The sequence below is a fragment of the Nerophis lumbriciformis genome, linkage group LG32 (genome assembly GCF_033978685.3).
Source record: "Nerophis lumbriciformis linkage group LG32, RoL_Nlum_v2.1, whole genome shotgun sequence".
Classification (NCBI taxonomy): Eukaryota; Metazoa; Chordata; class Actinopteri; order Syngnathiformes; family Syngnathidae; genus Nerophis; species Nerophis lumbriciformis.
Window position 1 is genome coordinate 6,591,123 of NC_084579.2, and position 18,857 is coordinate 6,609,979.

General features: G+C 46.8%; 1 protein-coding gene across 2 annotated transcripts in view; it reads right to left on the reverse strand.

Moving 5' to 3' along the window:
* Window positions 1-4,524: 4,524 nt before the first annotated feature.
* The window catches only part of apc (APC regulator of WNT signaling pathway), a 28,275-nt gene continuing 13,942 nt past the window's right edge, over window positions 4,525-18,857 (reverse strand). For both annotated transcript variants that reach the window (XM_061927093.1, XM_061927092.1), the window contains 15 exons: window positions 17,829-17,916; window positions 17,563-17,758; window positions 17,359-17,467; window positions 16,818-16,931; window positions 16,688-16,750; window positions 16,556-16,606; window positions 15,153-15,239; window positions 12,839-13,016; window positions 12,558-12,758; window positions 12,383-12,478; window positions 10,310-10,449; window positions 10,149-10,226; window positions 9,955-10,071; window positions 9,661-9,875; window positions 4,525-9,587 (listed from right to left, as the gene is read on the reverse strand). In XM_061927093.1, coding sequence (XP_061783077.1) covers window positions 4,823-9,587; window positions 9,661-9,875; window positions 9,955-10,071; window positions 10,149-10,226; window positions 10,310-10,449; window positions 12,383-12,478; window positions 12,558-12,758; window positions 12,839-13,016; window positions 15,153-15,239; window positions 16,556-16,606; window positions 16,688-16,750; window positions 16,818-16,931; window positions 17,359-17,467; window positions 17,563-17,758; window positions 17,829-17,916 — 6,498 coding nt within the window. In that variant the 3' untranslated portion in view covers window positions 4,525-4,822. The remainder of the gene's footprint in view (window positions 9,588-9,660; window positions 9,876-9,954; window positions 10,072-10,148; window positions 10,227-10,309; window positions 10,450-12,382; window positions 12,479-12,557; window positions 12,759-12,838; window positions 13,017-15,152; window positions 15,240-16,555; window positions 16,607-16,687; window positions 16,751-16,817; window positions 16,932-17,358; window positions 17,468-17,562; window positions 17,759-17,828; window positions 17,917-18,857) is intronic.

Here is an 18,857-nt window from a genome sequence, read left to right on the forward strand (position 1 = left end):
TAGAGAAGGAACGCTACTTTTACTCCGCTACTTTTATCTACATTCAGCTCGCTACTCGCTACTAATTTTTATCGATCTGTTAATGCACGCTTTGTTTGTTTTGGTCTGTCAGACAGACCTTCAAAGTGCCTGCCTTACTGGTGACGTTTCACTTCGTTCCACCAATCAGATGCAGTCACTGGTGACGTTGGACCAATCAAACAGAGCCAGGTGGTCACATGACCTGACTTAAACAAGTTGAAAAACTTATTGGGGTGTTACCATTTAGTGGTCAATTGTACGGAATATGTACTGTACTGTGCAATCTACTAATACAAGTTCCAATCAATGAATCAAAAGTGTGAAGGAAAAAAGATACTTTTTCATTCCAACCATACATCCCGTCAAAAGCCTAAAAACTGACCGCACATGAGGACGTTCCTGTCTTCACAATAAAAGTGCCGCTCCATCGCGCCTGCGCTTTCAAAATAAGAGTCTCCGAAAGCCAGCGCAAACAAGCTAGCAAGCTACGGAGTTTGACACCAATATATTTATTGTAAAGTGTATAAAAACGAATATGGAAGCTGGACAAATAAGATGCCAAAAACTCACCACTTTCATGTGGTATTAGACAGAAAGGAGGAACTTCTTTTCTCCTCCATTTGAAAACGTGGACGTTATCATCACGACTGCCTGATTACAATCAATGCAAGTCATCAGAATCAGGTAATACACCAACTTATATTCTAGTCTTCATGAAAGAAAGGAATCTATATGTTAAACATGCATGTATATTCATTAAAACACCTTTAACATGTAAACAAAAACAGCAAAATAAATACATATAAATTATATACTGTATATATCAATGTATATGTATGTATGTATGTATATATATATATATATATATATATATATGATATGAGTGTGTATGTTACTCATCAGTTACTCAGTACTTGAGTAGTTTTTTCACAACATACTTTTTACTTTTACTCAAGTAAATATTTGGGTGACTACTCCTTACTTTTACTTGAGTAATAAATCTCTAAAGTAACAGTACTCTTACTTGAGTACAATTTCTGGCTACTCTACCCACCTCTGTTTATAACTAAACGACGTAAAACTACCAAACGTGACAATTGAATAACCAAGCAAACATTAAGTTATCTATTGTTTACGCTCAATTGTCTAAAATGTGACAGAGACAATGTGCCGCAAATCAAAGGATGATGGGTGGATAATACAATATTGATTTTTTTAGATATCAATTTGATTGAATACTAGTATGACATACTTGCCAACCCTCCCGAATTTTCCGGGAGACTCCCGAAATTCAGCGCCTCTCCCGAAAACCTCCCGGGACAAATATTCTCCCGAAAATATCCCGATTTTCAGCCGGACCTGAGTGAGGACAGCCTTTTTTCATGAAGAGAGGACAACAGGGTGACAAGAACTAAATCATCCAGACTAGAGATAAATTGTATTATTATGTTTATCTTACCTAAAAATAAATATATTTATTAATTAAAAAAATAAATAAAAAATAAATAAATTTTTACTATATTTTGCTAAAAACATCAAAATTAATTGTATTTTAATTTTAATTTTTTCTGACTCATACATCCAGCCATAGAATTTTACATTAAAATAAACATATTTGAAATAAGTAATTTTAAATTATCATAATAATTCATTTAAAATGACCATATTTAATTATTAAAATAATTGCTTGTTTATCAACAACTTTAGTATTTTATTCACTACATTTTGAAGCTCTCAGAAGCCAAGTTATGTTATATCCATGTTATATTTATTTATGCAAGTTTGAAGTATCAATTATCCAAACACAGTTTTGTTTGCATATTTTCAGGATGTATATATATATATATGTGTGTGTATATATATATATGTGTGTGTATATATATATGTGTGTATATATATATGTATATGTATGAAATACTTGACTTGGTGAATTCTAGCTGTCAATATACTCCTCCCCTCTTAACCACGCCCCCAACCACGCCCCGCCCCACCCCCGACCACGCCCCCACCTCCCGAAATCGGAGGTCTCAAGGTTGGCAAGTATGGTATGATGTTATTTACTTGAATTAGAGAGCCAAAAGTAGTTTTATTTTGTTGATATGCTTTTGTCCGCTGTTGTATGGTCTACAAATTAGTTTAAAAAAAATATCGGTTTTAGCATTGTATTACTTGGTATCTAGGCTTGTCTGCTCCAGCTGGCTTGAATAAGCAGAAGATGATGGATGGATAGATTCACCCGGTCACAACATTAGGTACACCTGCACATTCTGATTCGGAGTTGTATAAAAACACCTAAAAAAAAACCTGCAGATGCATCCAGAACCTTCTGCAAGCTCACAAAAAAATCATAAACCTTACATGATTGTATGACATTGTTTAATACGAGTATTGAACAAAGTAAGTCAAGTTGAAAAACTTATTGGGGTGTTACCATTTAGTGGTCAATTGTACGGAATATGAACTGCACTGTGCAATCTACTAATAAAAGTTTCAATCAATCAATCAAAGGATGAAAGCCATCGTAGGGAAAACTGCACTTAATGTTGCCTATCATCCACAATCACAACCTGAGACAAGAACATGTCTTTCCCTTTTCTGTGCATTCTAAACGGTGAAATACTGCTAGTATGAGGCGGCTAACAATGCAGGTCACTGGTATTTGATCTGTTCTGCCTATAAAGCCCTTTAAAAGAAACCCCATGCACTTTTGATATATGTAATGTAGCAACAGGCACATTCATAACATGTAATATTTACAGTATTTTGCTCATTTTAAGCATTACTGTAACCCTATTTCCTGGGTGCATGGACACTACTTCCGTCAACAACGGCAGCAAAAAGAGGACTTTATATTTGCTTCCACTAATGGCAGCGTTATCACATAGCATTATTGCTAACCCTTTCAAATAAGAAGATAAAACAGCGACTTATGTCCCATCTCACTGGGATGCCAATAGATTGAGATGGTTGTATCTTTCAGCACTTGCGCTCTCCTGTTAAATTCAGACTAGTCCTCACTCAAAGGCAATACAGCAGCAGGTCAAGAGGTGCAAGGTCATTTATTTTAAGACGGGTCACAACCAAAGTTACAAGCCGCTCAAGCTAGTTAGTCGTAAATATGTATAGATAGAAACTTAGTCTGTGACTAGAGATGTCCAATAATGGCTTTTTTGCCGATATTGTCCAACTTTTAATTACCGATTCCGATATCAACCGATACCGATATATACATCATTATGCCTAATTTTGTTGTGATGCCCGGCTGGATGCATTAAAACAATGTAACAAGGTTTTCCAAAATAAATCAACTCAAGTTATGGAAAAAAATGTCATATTTATTATTGAAGTCACAAAGTGCATTTTTTTTTTTTTTTTAACATGCCTCAAAACAGCAGCTTGGAATTTGGGACATGCTCTCCCTGAGAGACCATGAGGAGATTGAGGTGGGCGGGGTTGAGGTGGGGGGGCTAGGAGGTAGCGGGGGGTGTATATTGTAGCGTCCCGGAAGAGTTAGTGCTGCAAGGGGTTCTGGGTATTTGTTCTGTTGTGTTACGGTGTGGATGTTCTCCCGAAATATGTTTTGTCATTCTTGTTTGGTGTGGGTTCACAGTGTGGCACATATTTGTAACAGTGTTAAAGTTGTTCATATGGCCACCCTCAGTGTGACCTGTATGGCTGTTGACCAAGTATGAATTGCATTCCCTTGTGTGTGAAAAGCCGTAGATATTATGTGACAAAGTTTTATTTGCGCTCTGTACTTCTCCCTACGTCCGTGTACCACTCCGTACAGCGGCGTTTTAAAAAGTCATACATTTTACTTTTTGAAACCGATACCGATCATTTCCAATATTACATTTTAAAGCATTTATCGGCCGATAATATCAGCAATCCCATGTTATCGGACATCTCTATCTGTAACCTGTGTTATTTTTTTCTAACATCTCGCCAACTTGCTAAATCTGGCTCTGTCTCTCCCCCACACGCACATTCAGGTTCAGTCTAGCCTTCAAAGTAAAAGCATGCTAGTTTACAGCAGGAAACACACTCCGATACAATGGGTGGCGGTGTGCACTTAAGACGTTTGTGGCGAACCTCCATAAAATAAAGTAGTTGGTCATCCTGACTGGACATTAGCTACCTGCTAACGTGCTAAATGCTAGCGGTCTTTGGCTGGAGGTGACGTCAGAGAAGCAAAAGCCTCACTTCCTGTCTGAACGATCAATTAGTGTGTATTACAGTAGGTAAGGTTGTGGTGTTCCCTCGTCCTTCAGTTAAATGCACTAGCAACCTGATAAGTCAGAAAGAGAAAAATATGAGTATTATCTGCCCACAGATGGTCCCTGGTGGTTGTTTGAGCACACAGCAGCTAGTCCCACTCCTTAATGCTTTTAAGTCACAGGATTCTCACAGGTATGAGGCACAAATACAACCTTACCTACTGTGTGTTTTAGACGTTCCAGAGTGTCTCCTGACAAAAGATGCCCATGGAAATAAGACGGGGAATTGTTCAGCTAGAATGTTGACTTTTATTCTTCCGTACATGTTGACAGTGACAATCAAGGTGAAACGTTTATATTTAAATTAATAAGTTATGTCTTTGTTTACAGTCAGCTGACAGGAAGTCCGTCACGTAGAATGAGTCCAGAATCGTCTTGGCGTCACCGTGGTGATAAAGGGGCAGGGCCATGCAGGAAGATGACGGGGGGGCGGAGCTAAGCGCTACACATCACTGTGGTAAAAAAACATTAATAGTGGATTCCTTGAGGGAAAAGGGGCGGGGCTATATTAAATACAGTTTTTCTTATACGGACGTCACGATGTACGAGCCACGCTCGCCGCCACCGCCTTCGCCACCCTTGGGGTCCCGTTTTTTGGTGACAGGGGTGGGTATGAGCGAGGGCCGTGTGGGCGTGGTCGATGAGCTGGCAGCAGATGACGATGAGGTGGTGGAGGTGGTGGTGGTCGGCGTGGTAATGTCGGGGTTGCTCTTCCTGGGACTTGGCGTGTAGTTGAAGGGGCTGACCCTGGCGGCCACAGTGCCGCTGCGCTGCTGACCTCGCTGCTGCTGCTGCTGCTGCTGCTGGCGTTCGGGCGGAGGCTTGTCATCCAGGCTCTCACAGCTCTGACGCAAGTTGAGGTTGGAAGAGGACGAGGATGAGGAGGAGGGGATTTTAGAAGGGGCGGGGCTGTGGATGACAGGCGGGGCGTTGGCGGCGGTTGGAGAGCGAGCAGAGCATGAGGATGATGAGCGTGGGTTGTTTACGGGACAGTCTTCAAGACGCACCCACACCTCCTCAGAGTTGTCGGAACTGTTTATGGCGACGCCGCTGGCACTTTTAGCCCTTCGCCATGTTCCTTTGGACCTCGCGCTGGCCTCCTCCTCGCTCCGCCCCTTCTCACTGGACTCGGAGGAGGCGGAGAGCACGGAGGACGAGCTTCCTGTGCGCTTCCATGTCCCCACGCGTGGCAATGAGGTCGAATGTTTGCCACCGTTTCCTCCGCCGCTGTCACGCTTCCAGGTGCCCGTGCGACTAAAGCGAGACGATGTGGCGTCTTGAGGGCGTGACGGACTTTCTGAGTGGGACCGGGTCGTGTCCTGTCTCCTGGACGCCGCCGGCGGCACATCCGGGCTAGACGGGGACTCGACTGACGCCGCATTCGCCGATTCTTCCAGCTTTCTCTTCAGGGTGGGGCTGGGTGCCTCCTTGATGAATGTTGACTGACGGACCAGCGTGGGTTTTTCGGGCTCCGCCTTCTGCTTCTTGGCGACTGTGGCGCCACTGATCCTAGAGGCGGAATCGCTCCGTGTGATGCTAGACCCGCCCCTCGCCGCACCTGCGCTCTGTTTGGCGGCTTTGGGGACCGCCTTTGCGCTACCTGGAGACGTTGTGCGCGGCAGCTGTGAGGATCTTCCTCCTCTCTGGGAAGAGCGTGACGGTGTGGAATCCCGTGAAGAGCCACCTCCGTCACCGCTTCCTGGAGCTTTAGCCGCGACAGTTGCTCTGGGTTTGCTCCGCCCCCTTGCTGCTAGCTCCGCCCTAGGCTTTCCAGTGATTAGACTCTTGTATACCTTCTTCCCGCCCCTCACAGACTTCGCCTCCTCGTCTTCCTCCTTCTTTGTGTCCGCAGACGGCTTCACAATCTTCGCTCTTGTCTTAAGCCCCTCCCCTTCCTCCTCAGCCTCTTCAGCGTTGTTGCTGGTGCGCCGTAGGCGGAACGGCGAACCGGCAGACTTGAGTGACAGCACGGAGTCGGAGTCTGACGACGCTTGGCGGGACAGGGAAGAAGCGGCGGCGGCGTTGAGGCTGCTGACGATGGAGTTGGCTCCTTCTTGAATTGCCTTCCAATCAAAAGACTCAGAATCTGGGGAGACGGGGCTTCTTGGCACCTCCGTGGGTTCCTCCTCGGCCAGAATGTTGTCGTCTGCTTTTGGAGCGGCAGGCGGTGATGCGGCAGCAGGCGGCGGCGCGGCAACGGCGGTGGTCTTTTTCTTTTTCTTGGGCATGGCGGAGCTGATGCACTCCTGCAGCAAGTCGTCTTCCGAGTCGATGCTGAGCGAGCTGAGCGACGAGTTCCTAGAAAAGCACACGGGCGTGTCCTCTACGTGGAAGGCTTTGGGGGTGTAGCTGCAAGCTGCAGATGGGCGGGTCTTAGAGTCTGCCGGCGCCGGAGGACCAGGGGGAGCCTTTGCGGCCTCTTTGCTTCCATTTTGACGGTCTGGCGCCGCAAACTCTTTGTTGTTGTTCTCCTGGTCAATGTCACTCAGAGAGCTGAGGGAGGAGTTCCGCGAAAAGCAGACGGGCGTGTCCTCGATGGCAAACTTCTGTTTCTCGTCCATGGTGGGCGGGTTTGTAGCAGCTTTGCTTTGTGGGAAGATGGCCGCTGCTTGCTGCTTGTTCTTTTTGTTCTGCTCTTTCCTTTTCTTGTCTTCGTCCTTGTCGTCTTCGTCAAAGTCCAGCGAGCTGAGCGAGTCGTTGCGAGAAAAGCAACATGGCGTGCCCTCGATGGGCGTGTAATGATGCGGCGAGTCGAAGGCAAAGCCTGGTTTGACTTTGGTGTACGCGGCACGTTGGGGCATAGGCTTCACCGGTGACGTGGGCTTTTTCTTGTGCTGCTGGGGACTGAAAAGGGGCGGGGCCGGTGGAGGAGGCGGGTTGGGCGGTGTGTGGACTGGATCGGTGTTAGATGAAGTTCGGACCGACTTCCTGGGTTTGGCTTTTGGCATGGCGGCGCTGATGCACTCGGCAAGGATGTCATCCCCGTTCTCGCCTTCAGGAATTGCGGTGCGTTGTCTCTGGGATATGGTGGGCGGAGCAAAAGGCGCGTTGGCTACTTCGTTCGGCGGTGAGTCAATGGTGAGGTCGCTGAGCGATGTGGCTGTGGAAAAATTCAGTGGGGTTCCTTCCACACAGTAGACGCGAGGCACTTCTTCCGCCGCCAGCAGGTCCTTCCTGTGCTGCGATTGGCTGCGGCTCGGAGGAGGGAGGAGCTTGTAAACAGGAAGCTGGCTGGGTTTGCTTGGAGCCGTTTGCTGTGGCTTCTTTGGTTTTCGTGACGATTTAGGCATGGCCATATTGATGCACGCTTCCAGGATCTGTGTGTCGTCATCATCGTCCGACTCCTCCCCGACCTCTTTGCTGCCCACGTCCTCCTCGTTCATGCGGGGGGCGATGAACGGCTCGTCAAGACTGAGCGCGCTCAAACTGGAGGCGTACGAGAAACCGTGTGGAGTGCACTCAGTAGCAAAGTGCAGCAGAACGTCCGCACTGCTCTCCTGTGCCTCCTTCTTGCTGACCTTTTCCTCCTCCGTGCTCCTTGGAGGAGGAGGCGGCGCCGCCACCGGGGGCGTTTTGGCACGGCTGGGTGGCATTGTCTGTCCAGGACTGTCCGGCAGATCGCTGGGGCTGATCACGCCGCTGGGCATGTCGCTACACGGCTCGCTGGAGCGCACAGAGCTAGCAATAGAAGACGTGGAGAAGCTGTCCAAGGAGCTGACCGACGTGCAGCGACTGAACATCAGTGGCGTTTCCTGAGCGTAAGGTTGCTCAGGCGGGCTTTTCGGGGTCCTGGCGCCCGATGATGAGGTCACCTGGTGCTGATGAGGATGGTGATGGTGGCTGTGCCCGTGGTGGTGGTGGTGGTGGTGGTGCCCCCGCCGTCCGCGAGTGGCGGGAACCTCGGCGGCTGTCTGGATCTCAACTTCCTTCTGATGCCTCATACTCTGCTGCTCTTCCTTCTCACTGACGCTGAGCGCCGAGAAGTCGTTGCCAACCGCGTTCGCCCTTCGACTCTTCCTCCCTATGACCTCTGCATCTTCCTCTTCTTCCTCGGGAGACAAGGAGGACAGTGAGCTTCCTCCAGAGAAACAGATGGGCGTGTCCTCCACACAGTAAGTCTGTGTGGACTCCTGGTTGCTCTTTGGCGCCGAGCGGCTGGGAGCTTGAGAAGGTGGGCGGGGCTTACTTGCGGAGGCGGCTGGGGGCGCAGGCAGGGAGGGGTCAGCAGCATCTTGGGCTTCAAACAAAGGCTTGCGTGAAACATCTCCGTATTTCAGGCTGTAGTCAATTGGCTGCTCGGGTGTGGTGTCAGCGCCATAGTTGGATGTGGCCGTGACGTAGCGCGAGGGCGGTGACTGTGTCATGCGGGCGTTGGCGGTTATAGATGTAGGGCCGTCACTTCTCATCCTCAGCCTGCCTGCTTGCTCGTCATCGTCGTCGGCCTCGGTCCTGCCGCGGTGGCTGGGACTCTGCCGCCCAGAATTCAGCTGCTCATCAGAGTACTTGAGACTATAATTGATGGGCGTGTCTAACTCGGCACCGTCATCGTCCGCCATGTGGTTAGCGCTGCGAATCTTTAAAGCCAGGTCGGCTGGGTACTTCCTGTAAATGCAGCACCTGTTGGCACCGCTGTCGTCTGAGGAGTACAGCGGTTCGGAAGACGGTTTAGTTTTTCCACGGTTGCCGTAGCCGTCTGCGCTGGTGACGCTGTTGAGGCTGTCGCTGGATGCTCGCACGCTGCCCGAGAAGACGGGTCGCACATACGTCGTGTCGTCACCGTTTCGCTTTGACCCGTCTGCGTTTTTGGGACTGGACAGCACCGGCGTGTTCGTGTAGGAGCGTGTGGCGTTTGGCGCTCCACTGCTGCTACCATTAGAGCCCCGCACCTTCCTGTGCGCCGCCTTGGGGCTGAGGTTGTCAATGTTATCGAAAGTCTCTGACAGCTGCTGGGCATTCAGCTCATTGAACAGCGCCTTCTGTTTGCGGGCGTGCAGCGATGGCGCCCCAGCCCCCGGCGAAACAACGCTGGCGTCCTTGTAGCGAGCTGGGCGATTCGCCATCAGGTTGCGCAGGGCAGCGGCGCTCCCCATGGCGATCATCTTGTGTCGGGAATGGATGAGGTTGCGCAGCATTCCAACGGCGCCCAACTCCCACAATGCCTCCTGGTCCTTGGCGTCGCGTGCCGACAGGTTCCAGAGTGTTCCGCAGGCGTTGGACACGATGGTCAGGCTGTGAGACTTGAGGTGCTGCAGGAGTGTGGGCAGGCAGCCATGTTCTCGCAGGGTGTGTCTGAAAGACCGCACGCATGCGCCGTTAGCTTTCATAGCCCATGAAGTGTGACATAACGGACGAGGGCGCTCACCTGTACACCTCATTGGTGGCGATGAGGCTGGAGACGTTCCTCAGGATTCCGCCGCCACTCTCGATGATGGCCAACGTGTTGGTGTGGCTGCGGTGCGTCAGCGTTCCCACCAAAAAGGCCAGAGCGCCGTCCACCGAACAGATGTCCGCCTTGTTTTCCGTGCAGTGCGCCGACAGGTTCCAGAGTGCGCTCAGTACAGACTTCAGCGTAGATTCCTGCCAAAAGCAGAACACGAGGTTGATGAGCCACCTGAGCACAAAGAGCCATGTCAGATAGAGGAAACATGTGACTCACCTTCTGGACCTCCAGAGCGCAGCCCATCAGCGCTCGCACGCTGCCCACCTCCCGCAGAGTCTTCTTGCTGTTTACATCCGCTCGCCATGACAAGTTCCTCAGCACGCTCGCAATCACCTGAGCCGTGATTGACACAAAGGCTCAACATTGTGCTGAAGGTAAAAAAAAAAAAAAGTGTAAGAAAAAAAACACACCTGTTGGAGATCTTCACTCTCAGACTTCAGCTGGGTGACCATGGCCCGCATGCAGCCCTTCATGGAGCACAACGTGGCCTGAGGCAGAATAAAAAGATGGCGTTTAGGGACGTGGAGACAAAAAAACAATGCACACAAATGGAACAACGCGGTCCTCAGACCTTGTTGGCAACGTCTCCAAACGTCAGGTTGGTGAGGGCCATGCCGGCGTATCGTCGCAGTGTTACGCTGTAGTGATCGCCGCTGAGACCCAACATCTCGCAGTCCACCTGCAGCAGCTCTGCCACCGCCTGAAGACCACCTGAAGGGCGACAATCACCATCCAAATATAAATATAAATATAAATATAAATATACAGTGGGGCAAAAAAGTATTTAGTCAGCCACCGATTGTGCAAGTTCTCCCACTTAAAATGATGACAGAGGTCTGTAATTTTCATCATAGGTACACTTCAACTGTGAGAGACAGAATGTGAAAAAAAATCCAGGAATTCACATTGTAGGAATTTTAAAGAATTTATTTGTAAATTATGGTGGAAAATAAGTATTTGGTCACTTCAAACAAGGAAGATCTCTGGCTCTCACAGACCTGTAACTTCTTCTTTAAGAAGCTCTTCTGTCCTCCACTCATTACCTGTCTTAATGGCACCTGTTTGAACTGGTTATCTGTATAAAAGACACCTGTCCACAGCTTCAAACAGTCAGACTCCAAACTCCACTATGGCCAAGACCAAAGAGCTGTCGAAGGACACCAGGAAAAGAATTGTAGACCTGCACCAGACTGTGAAGAGTGAATCTACAATAGGCAAGCAGCTTGGTGTGAAAAAATCAACTGTGGGAGCAATTATCAGAAAATGGAAGACATACAAGACCACTGATAATCTCCCTCGATCTGGGGCTCCACGCAAGATCTCATCCCGTGGGGTCAAAATGATCATGAGAACGGTGAACAAAAATCCCAGAACCACACGGGGGGACCTGGTGAATGGCCTGCAGAGAGCTGGGACCAAAGTAACAAAGGTTACCATCAGTAACACACTAGGCCGACAGGAATCAAATCCTGCAGTGCCAGACGTGTGCCCCTGCTTAAGCCAGTGCATGTCCAGGCCCGTCTGAAGTTTGCCAGAGAGCACATGGATGATACAGCAGAGGATTGGGAGAATGTCATGTGGTCAGATGAAACCAAAATAGAACTTTTTGGTATAAACTCAACTCGTTGCGTTTGGAGGAAGAAGAATACTGAGTTGCATCCCAAGAACACCATACATACTGTGAAGCATGGGGTTGGAAACATCATGCTTTGGGGCTGTTTTTCTGCTAAGGGGACAGGCCGACTGATCAGTGTAAAGGAAAGAATGAATGGGGCCATGTATCGTGAGATTTTGAGCCAAAACCTCCTTCCATCAGTGAGAGCTTTGAAGATGAAACGTGGCTGGGTCTTCCAGCATGACAATGATCCCAAACACACCGCCCGGGTAACGAAGGAGTGGCTCCGTAAGAAGCATTTGAAAGTCCTGGAGTGGCCTAGCCAGTCTCCAGACCTCAACCCCATAGAAAATCTGTGGAGGGAGTTGAAAGTCTGTGTTGCTCGGCGACAGCCCCAAAACATCACTGCTCTCGAGAAGATCTGCATGGAGAAATGGGCCAAAATACCAGCTACTGTGTGTGCAAACCTGGTAAAGACCTATAGTAATCGTTTGACCTCTGTAATATAACCTTTGTTGGCAATAAAGTATTGAGTTGAATTTTTGTTATTGACCAAATACTTATTTTCCACCATAATTTACAAATAAATTCTTTAAAAATCCTACAATGTGAATTCCTGGATTTTTTTTTCACATTCTGTCTCTCACAGTTGAAGTGTACCTATGATGAAAATTACAGACCTCTCATCATTTTAAGTGGGAGAACTTTCACAATTGGTGGCTGACTAAATACTTTTTTGCCCCACTGTATATATACCGGGTATATATATCTAATAATATCTTACCAACCACCGGGCCGTGGCCTGGTGGTTGGGGACTACTGCTGTATAGGACTTTATATTGTGTTCAAACCTTTACTAAAATATGGACTTTTGACAAGGCTGGAACCCATTATGTTAACATTGTTGATGGAAACATTTTCTTCAGTATACAAACGTTTCAATTTACGAACTTAATTGGTCCGTAAATCGAGGTTCCACTTTAATTTGCTATTAAGCTATTAGCTTCTGTTTGGATGCTAGAAGCTCACCAAGCTCGTTCATGGCGTGCCGATGTTCCTCGTCAAAGGACAGCTTCATGAGGACGCACGCGGCGGGACAGATCTGATGGTCGACAGGCGATGGCACTGCAACACGCAAGCACAGACATGAGCATGCACGTGAGACAGTGTTTTGTGCACGCCAAGCGTGAGTGACATCACTCACTTGGGTTGTCTTCCTGGTCGGCGCCTCTCTCGTGGTTCTCCTGCCAAGTCCAGCAGGCCTCGCAGTAATGACGCACCTGCTCCAGCAGGTGGAGCACTCGGATCTCCCGCCGCCCCCGTTTGTCATCCGGTTGACTGTGCACAATATTGTGCAGCGCCGAGGACGCTCGCGCACGAGCCTCTTTGCTTCCGCGAGAGTTACCTTGGCAACGCGCAACAAAGGGAAGTGAGGGAAGGAGATTCTTGAGCGGAGTAGATTCCCGTGCAAACCGTGATGCCTACCCAGCAACAGCGAGTCCTTGTCATTGCCATGCAGCAGCTGTATGAGCAGCGGCAGGCAGCCAGATTGGCGCATGGCGATGCACGAGTCCTGTGAGCTGGACATGGCCAGCAGCGTGCGGGACATATCGTCCTTGTCGTGAGTGCCCAACATGGACAGAAGACTGTACACCATCTCTACCTACAGGGACACACACACACACACACACACACACACACACACACACACACTGTCACTGACTAATGAAACACCTTTAAAGGGGAACATTATCACCAGACCTATGTAAGCGTCAATATATACCTTGATGTTGCAGAAAAAAGACCATATATTTTTTTAACCAATTTTCGAACTCTAAATGGGTGAATTTTGGCGAATTAAACGCCTTTCTAATATTCGCTCTCGGAGCGATGACGTCACAACGTGACGTCACATCGGGAAGCAATCCGCCATTTTCTCACTTTCGTCGGTGTGTTGTCGGAGGGTGTAACAACACGAACAGGGACGGATTCAAGTTGCACCAGTGGCCCAAAGATGCGAAAGTGGCAAGAAATTGGACGAAATTTGTTCAAAATACGAGGCTGTGGGGAAAGCCGACGAAATGGTCAGTCGTTTGTTCCGCACACTTTACCGACGAAAGCTATGCTACGACAGAGATGGCAAGGATGTGTGGATATCCTGCGACACTCAAAGCAGATGCTGACATCAACTCCAAAACTGGACAGATCAGCTTTCAGGAAAAGAGAGCGGATGAGGGTATGTCTACAGAATATATTAATTGATGAAAACTTTATTCATTACTCGCGGTTTTACGTAAATTATTATACATTATATATGTCCCGGCAAGAAATTTGCGTTCAAAGAACTCCGGCTTATTAGTGATTCCCAGAGCCCAAAAAAAGTCTGCGGGCTATAGAGCGTTTTCTATTCGGGCTCCAGTACTATGGAATGCCCTCCCGGTAACAATTAGAGATGCTACCTCAGTAGAAGCATTTAAGTCCCATCTTAAAACTCATTTGTATACTCTAGCCTTTAAATAGCCCCCCTGTTAGACCAGTTGATCTGCCGTTTCTTTTCTTTTCTCCTCTGCTCCCCTTTTCCTTGAGGGGGGGGGGGGGGGGGGGGGGGGGGCACAGGTCCGGTGGCCATGGATGAAGTGCTGGCTGTCCAGAGTCGGGACCCGGGGTGGACCGCTCGCCTGTGCATCGGCTGAGAACATCTCTGCGCTGCTGACCCGTCTCCGCTCGGGATGGTGTCCTGCTGGCCCCACTATGGACTGGACTCTTACTATTATGTTGGATCCACTATGGACTGGACTCTCACAATATTATGTCAGACCCACTCGACATCCATTGCTTTCGGTCTCCCCTAGAGGGGGGGGGGTTACCCACATATGCGGTCCTCTCCAAGGTTTCTCATAGTCATTCACATCGACGTCCCACTGGGGTGAGTTTTTCCTTGCCCTTATGTGGGCTTTGTACCGAGGATGTCGTTGTGGCTTGTGCAGCCCTTTGAGACACTTGTGATTTAGGGCTATATAAATAAAGATTGATTGATTGATTGATTGATTGATACCAATAATTTAGCTTAAAAACATTTATTTTTTTCAATCATTCGAGTACATTCGGGTAGTCTTGTGTAATGCAGTATTTTGTGTCTATTTAGGTATGGTTAACCCGAGTGCTGAAATCGTGGAAAAATATATGTTCTTAGCGCGCCTGAAATGGGCTGTCTGCACTCTCAAAGTGCATGTTGTTGCTAAATGTATTTCATATGCTGTAAACCTAGTTCATAGTTGTTAGTTTCCTTTAATGCCAAACAAACACATACCAATCGTTGGTTAGAAGGCGATCGCCGAATTCGTCCTCGCTTTCTCCCGTGTCGCTGGCTGTCGTTTCGTTTTCGCTTGCATACGGTTCAAACCGATATGGCTCAATAGCTTCAGTTTCTTCTTCAATTTCGCTACCTGCCTCCACACTACAACCATCCGTTTCAATTCATGTGTAATCTGTTGAATCGCTTAAACCGCTGAAATCCGAGTCTGAATCCGAGCTAATGTCGCTATACCTTGCTGTTCTATGCGCCATGTTTGTTTGTGTTGGCTTCACTATGTGACGTCACAGGAAAATGGACGGGTGTATATAACGATGGTTAAAATCAGGCACTTTGAAGCTTTTTTTAGGGATATTGCATGATGGGTAAAATTTTGAAAAAAACTTCGAAAAATAAAATAAGCCACTGGGAACTGATTTTTAATGGTTTTAACCCTTCTGAAATTGTGATTATATGTTCCCCTTTAATGTTTGGGGAGGTGCTTACCTTTGTTCCAAGGTGGCTGGTGATTCGTCGAGGCACAGAATAGGCCGTCTCATTTGCCGGCTCGTGGTCCAGCCGCGCACCAGTGTTCTGCAGGGAAACATGACATTAGCAGGGCTCGAATTTAACCACAGCTAACGCGGCAACCGCCCTTGTGACTTGCCGCAATACCCTAAAAAATGTATCAACATTGTTGTTGCCGTGACTGCCCTTGACTTTTTACTTGTTAATGGACAAGGGATGTAACAATAAACGGTATAATGATAATTCCCGACGGTTAGTAATACCGTCTAATTTTTGAATTACCGAAAAAATGTAATTTATTCATGCATTTTAGACAACAAGAAGTCAGGCGCATGCACACTAGCATCGATTGGCTTGATAATTGTGGCGGACAAGCTACGCGGACTTTGCTCCGGAGATTTCCCCTCGGAGTAAACGGAGCCAAGCACTTGGTTTAACGTCATTTTCCCTCGCTTCCCACCGTGCGTTTAAGAGCGCACTGCTGCGTTTAAATGGCAACAGGTGTGGACAATATTGGAGACAGACGCACTTGTCCCCACACTAAAAGTACACAGCGAAGGAAAAAACTGTTTGATGTTGCTTTCATTTTCTCAATACAGCGTACATCAGCTGCTGAGACAGAGCTAATGACGTAAGGAAACATGCAGCAGGTGATGTGTCGTAAACATTGTCACAACTTGTTTATAAAGTCTTTAGTTTACTGGGATGTTTACTTGTCCTTTAACTACAAACTGTATCAGTGTTCAAATAACATCAACACTGGCTAAATTGTTTTGTCATCTCATCGAACTGAACGCTGGGTGTGAAGATTGTGTATTCGATGTGAGAGGTGTCACTATTTTTTTTTCGTCAAACTGTTGCACTGAACGACAAGGAGGCGTTGTTGGAGAAGAACAACGCTTGTTTATTAGACTTCATCTTCATTAGCCAAACTGCTTTGAGTTGTATATTAATATCAAAAATAAACGCCATGTTTTTTTCATGTCATAAAGGTGTTACTTCAAAAACCATTCATGTGACATCATTTTGTTAAATGTGTATAGTTAATTCCTATATGACATATTTCTGCTCAAACTCTTAATGGATCTGTCCCGATACAGCATCTACATATAAATGTACATAACTTAAAAACATGAATAAATAATTAAAAGAAATACCTCCCTCTATCAAAATGCAAAAATAGAGATAAAGGCATCATGTAATGACAAAAAGATGACAAGTTCATATATATATATAATAATAATGTTTGCCTTGGTGCCCTAAAATATGAGCCCTCCTTTTAGGCAACACTTGCCCTGACCTTAAAAAGTTAAAATTCGAGGCCTGCATGAGTATACAGCTGTATCACAGCAATTTAAACATCTGCTTACAGAGACGCTCACCTGAGCAACCCCCAAGACGCCACTGTCACTGGCAGCCTGCGATGTCTCCACCTGGACATACATAACCACAAAGAATGGATCAGTACCAGCAACATGTGGCAGGAGCTTTGGGATTGGGGAGGGTCACGCTACCTGGAGTCGAGCTCCCAGTTTCAGGATGTCCTTCTCAATCTGGTGAATACGAGACGTACGAGCCTGCAAACACACAAGCAGAATGAGCGTGTGGACAATTGAGCACACACAGACTTGACTCGGGACGGACCTCAGCTCTCCTCTCCATCTCCTGACGGGAGCCCAGCTGCTCCTCCATGGCCGAGTGGATCTGACGAGCCTCAAACTCCAGCTGACGACGACTCATGTCGGTCTGTAGTGTGAACTGACAACAAACACGCACAAACCACAAGCTTGATTGAAACTAACATGTGATGTCATTTAAAAATGAAAGTGATTTTCATTGTCATAATTCATTGACCCGTGGTCCGGAAAACTGCATGAATTAATTGACTTTTCCTTTAACCCGACTTTAATACATCCATGAATGTACTGTGGAGTTAGCGAGCTTTGAGCAAGTTTCATGTTTTTGACTTGATGGATTCTTTTCTTTCTTTCTATTCATTTTAATAAAGACCACTGGAAATGTATTTTAATTACAAGACAATGAGGAGTATAATGATAATAATAATGCCAATAATAAATGACTGATTTCTTTGAACCGTAAGCACATGGTGTGTGCGTGTGTCCCTAGTCCTCAAAAAAACAATTCCCACAATGCACTGCAAAAAGCAGGTTAGTGGATTGCTTACATTTTCAGTGAGAGGCAGACTGTCAATCCTCTTGGTCAAATTGAGCAGTTGAGCGTAGTACCATCCCTTCTCCTTCTCTTCTTTCTCCAGCTCAGCCAATAGGAGAGCCCTGTCGGTGGCCACAGCCAATCACAGAGCAGGACAGCGTTGGTAATAGTGCAGTGATGTTATTACCATGGTTACAAACTGCTGCCACAGCACTACCTCTCCTTCTCCAGCTCCTCCAGGCAGCGCTCATGACCGTCTCTGGACGCGCAGAGTGGTCCTCTCCTGGGGACTGACGAAGCAGAACCAATAGAACCTCCGGCTGCTCCACTAGAAGAGGCCGAGCTGGATGAGGAAGAATGCGGCACGGGAGGCCTCTGCCTGGCCTTAAAACCCGCAGATTCCAGGCTCATTTCTGCAGAGGATTGAGCGTTAGACCATGTGTGTGTGTGTGTGTGTGTGTGTGTGCGTGTGTATTTTTTTACCTTTCAGTCTCACTATCAGCTCCAGCTGAGAGCCAGACGCCTCCCCAGACTCTTCTTCTATGCTACCCTGTAGCTGCTTCAGTACTTCCTGTTTGCGAGATAGAGAAATGTGATTGACTTCCCATATGAGAGGGGGGCGTGTCCTCAGTCAGACAATGAAGCTTTGTAAGCGTTTAAGAGCAACTCCTTTTGTGGAACTTCATTTACAAGCATAGCCTCATCCTCGTCATCTTCACTGATGAGAGAAAGACTTACTCAGAGATTCTATAAAAATGTTTCACAAGATGTTCATGTATTTACGCTATCTTTGATAACTTAATAATAGATCAACCATCATTTGATTTATTTTTTTGTTCAGCAGAAGTCCTTCAAGGATACCTTTCATATAGAACAGATGTACCGTATATTACCAAATAGTAGCCCGGGCGTTTATTTCACAAAATCAATTTTGGAGACAGGCGTTTAAAAGAAGCAGGCGGTTATTTGCACAAGGCTTTTATTTATTTTTGCACCAGCCTGCACCAGGCCATTATTTGGTTACAAGGGTTACTGTCCAGTATTTTTTTTCGTACAAAAAACTTTAAATGTTAAAGCTATTGTAAACATACAAAACAAAAAAAGAAGAGATCAACATGAGGTAGGCTATCAAAAGACAAGAGATCAACAAGGCCTCAACATGGCAGTAGTGCAACAATTGTCAAATAGAATACCAACACTAAAAATAAATAAACTTTTTAAATAAAGCAGCCTACCGGGAAAAATTTAATTATGGTACCAAGTACTCAAGTACAAAACCCACCATCAAAACAGAACAATAATACTGTCACTTAAATAAAATAAAGGCTACAGTACTCCAAGTTTTAAATAAAGCAGCATACAGGAAAAATAAAATTATGGTACCAAGTACTCTATAAAACCATCAAAAAAATAATACTGCCGCAAATGCAACCCCAGTAGCATTTTAATCTAAATCATGCAAATAACAGCCCATGGGCGGCTATTTGGACATAGGCGGTTATTAGGAAGAGG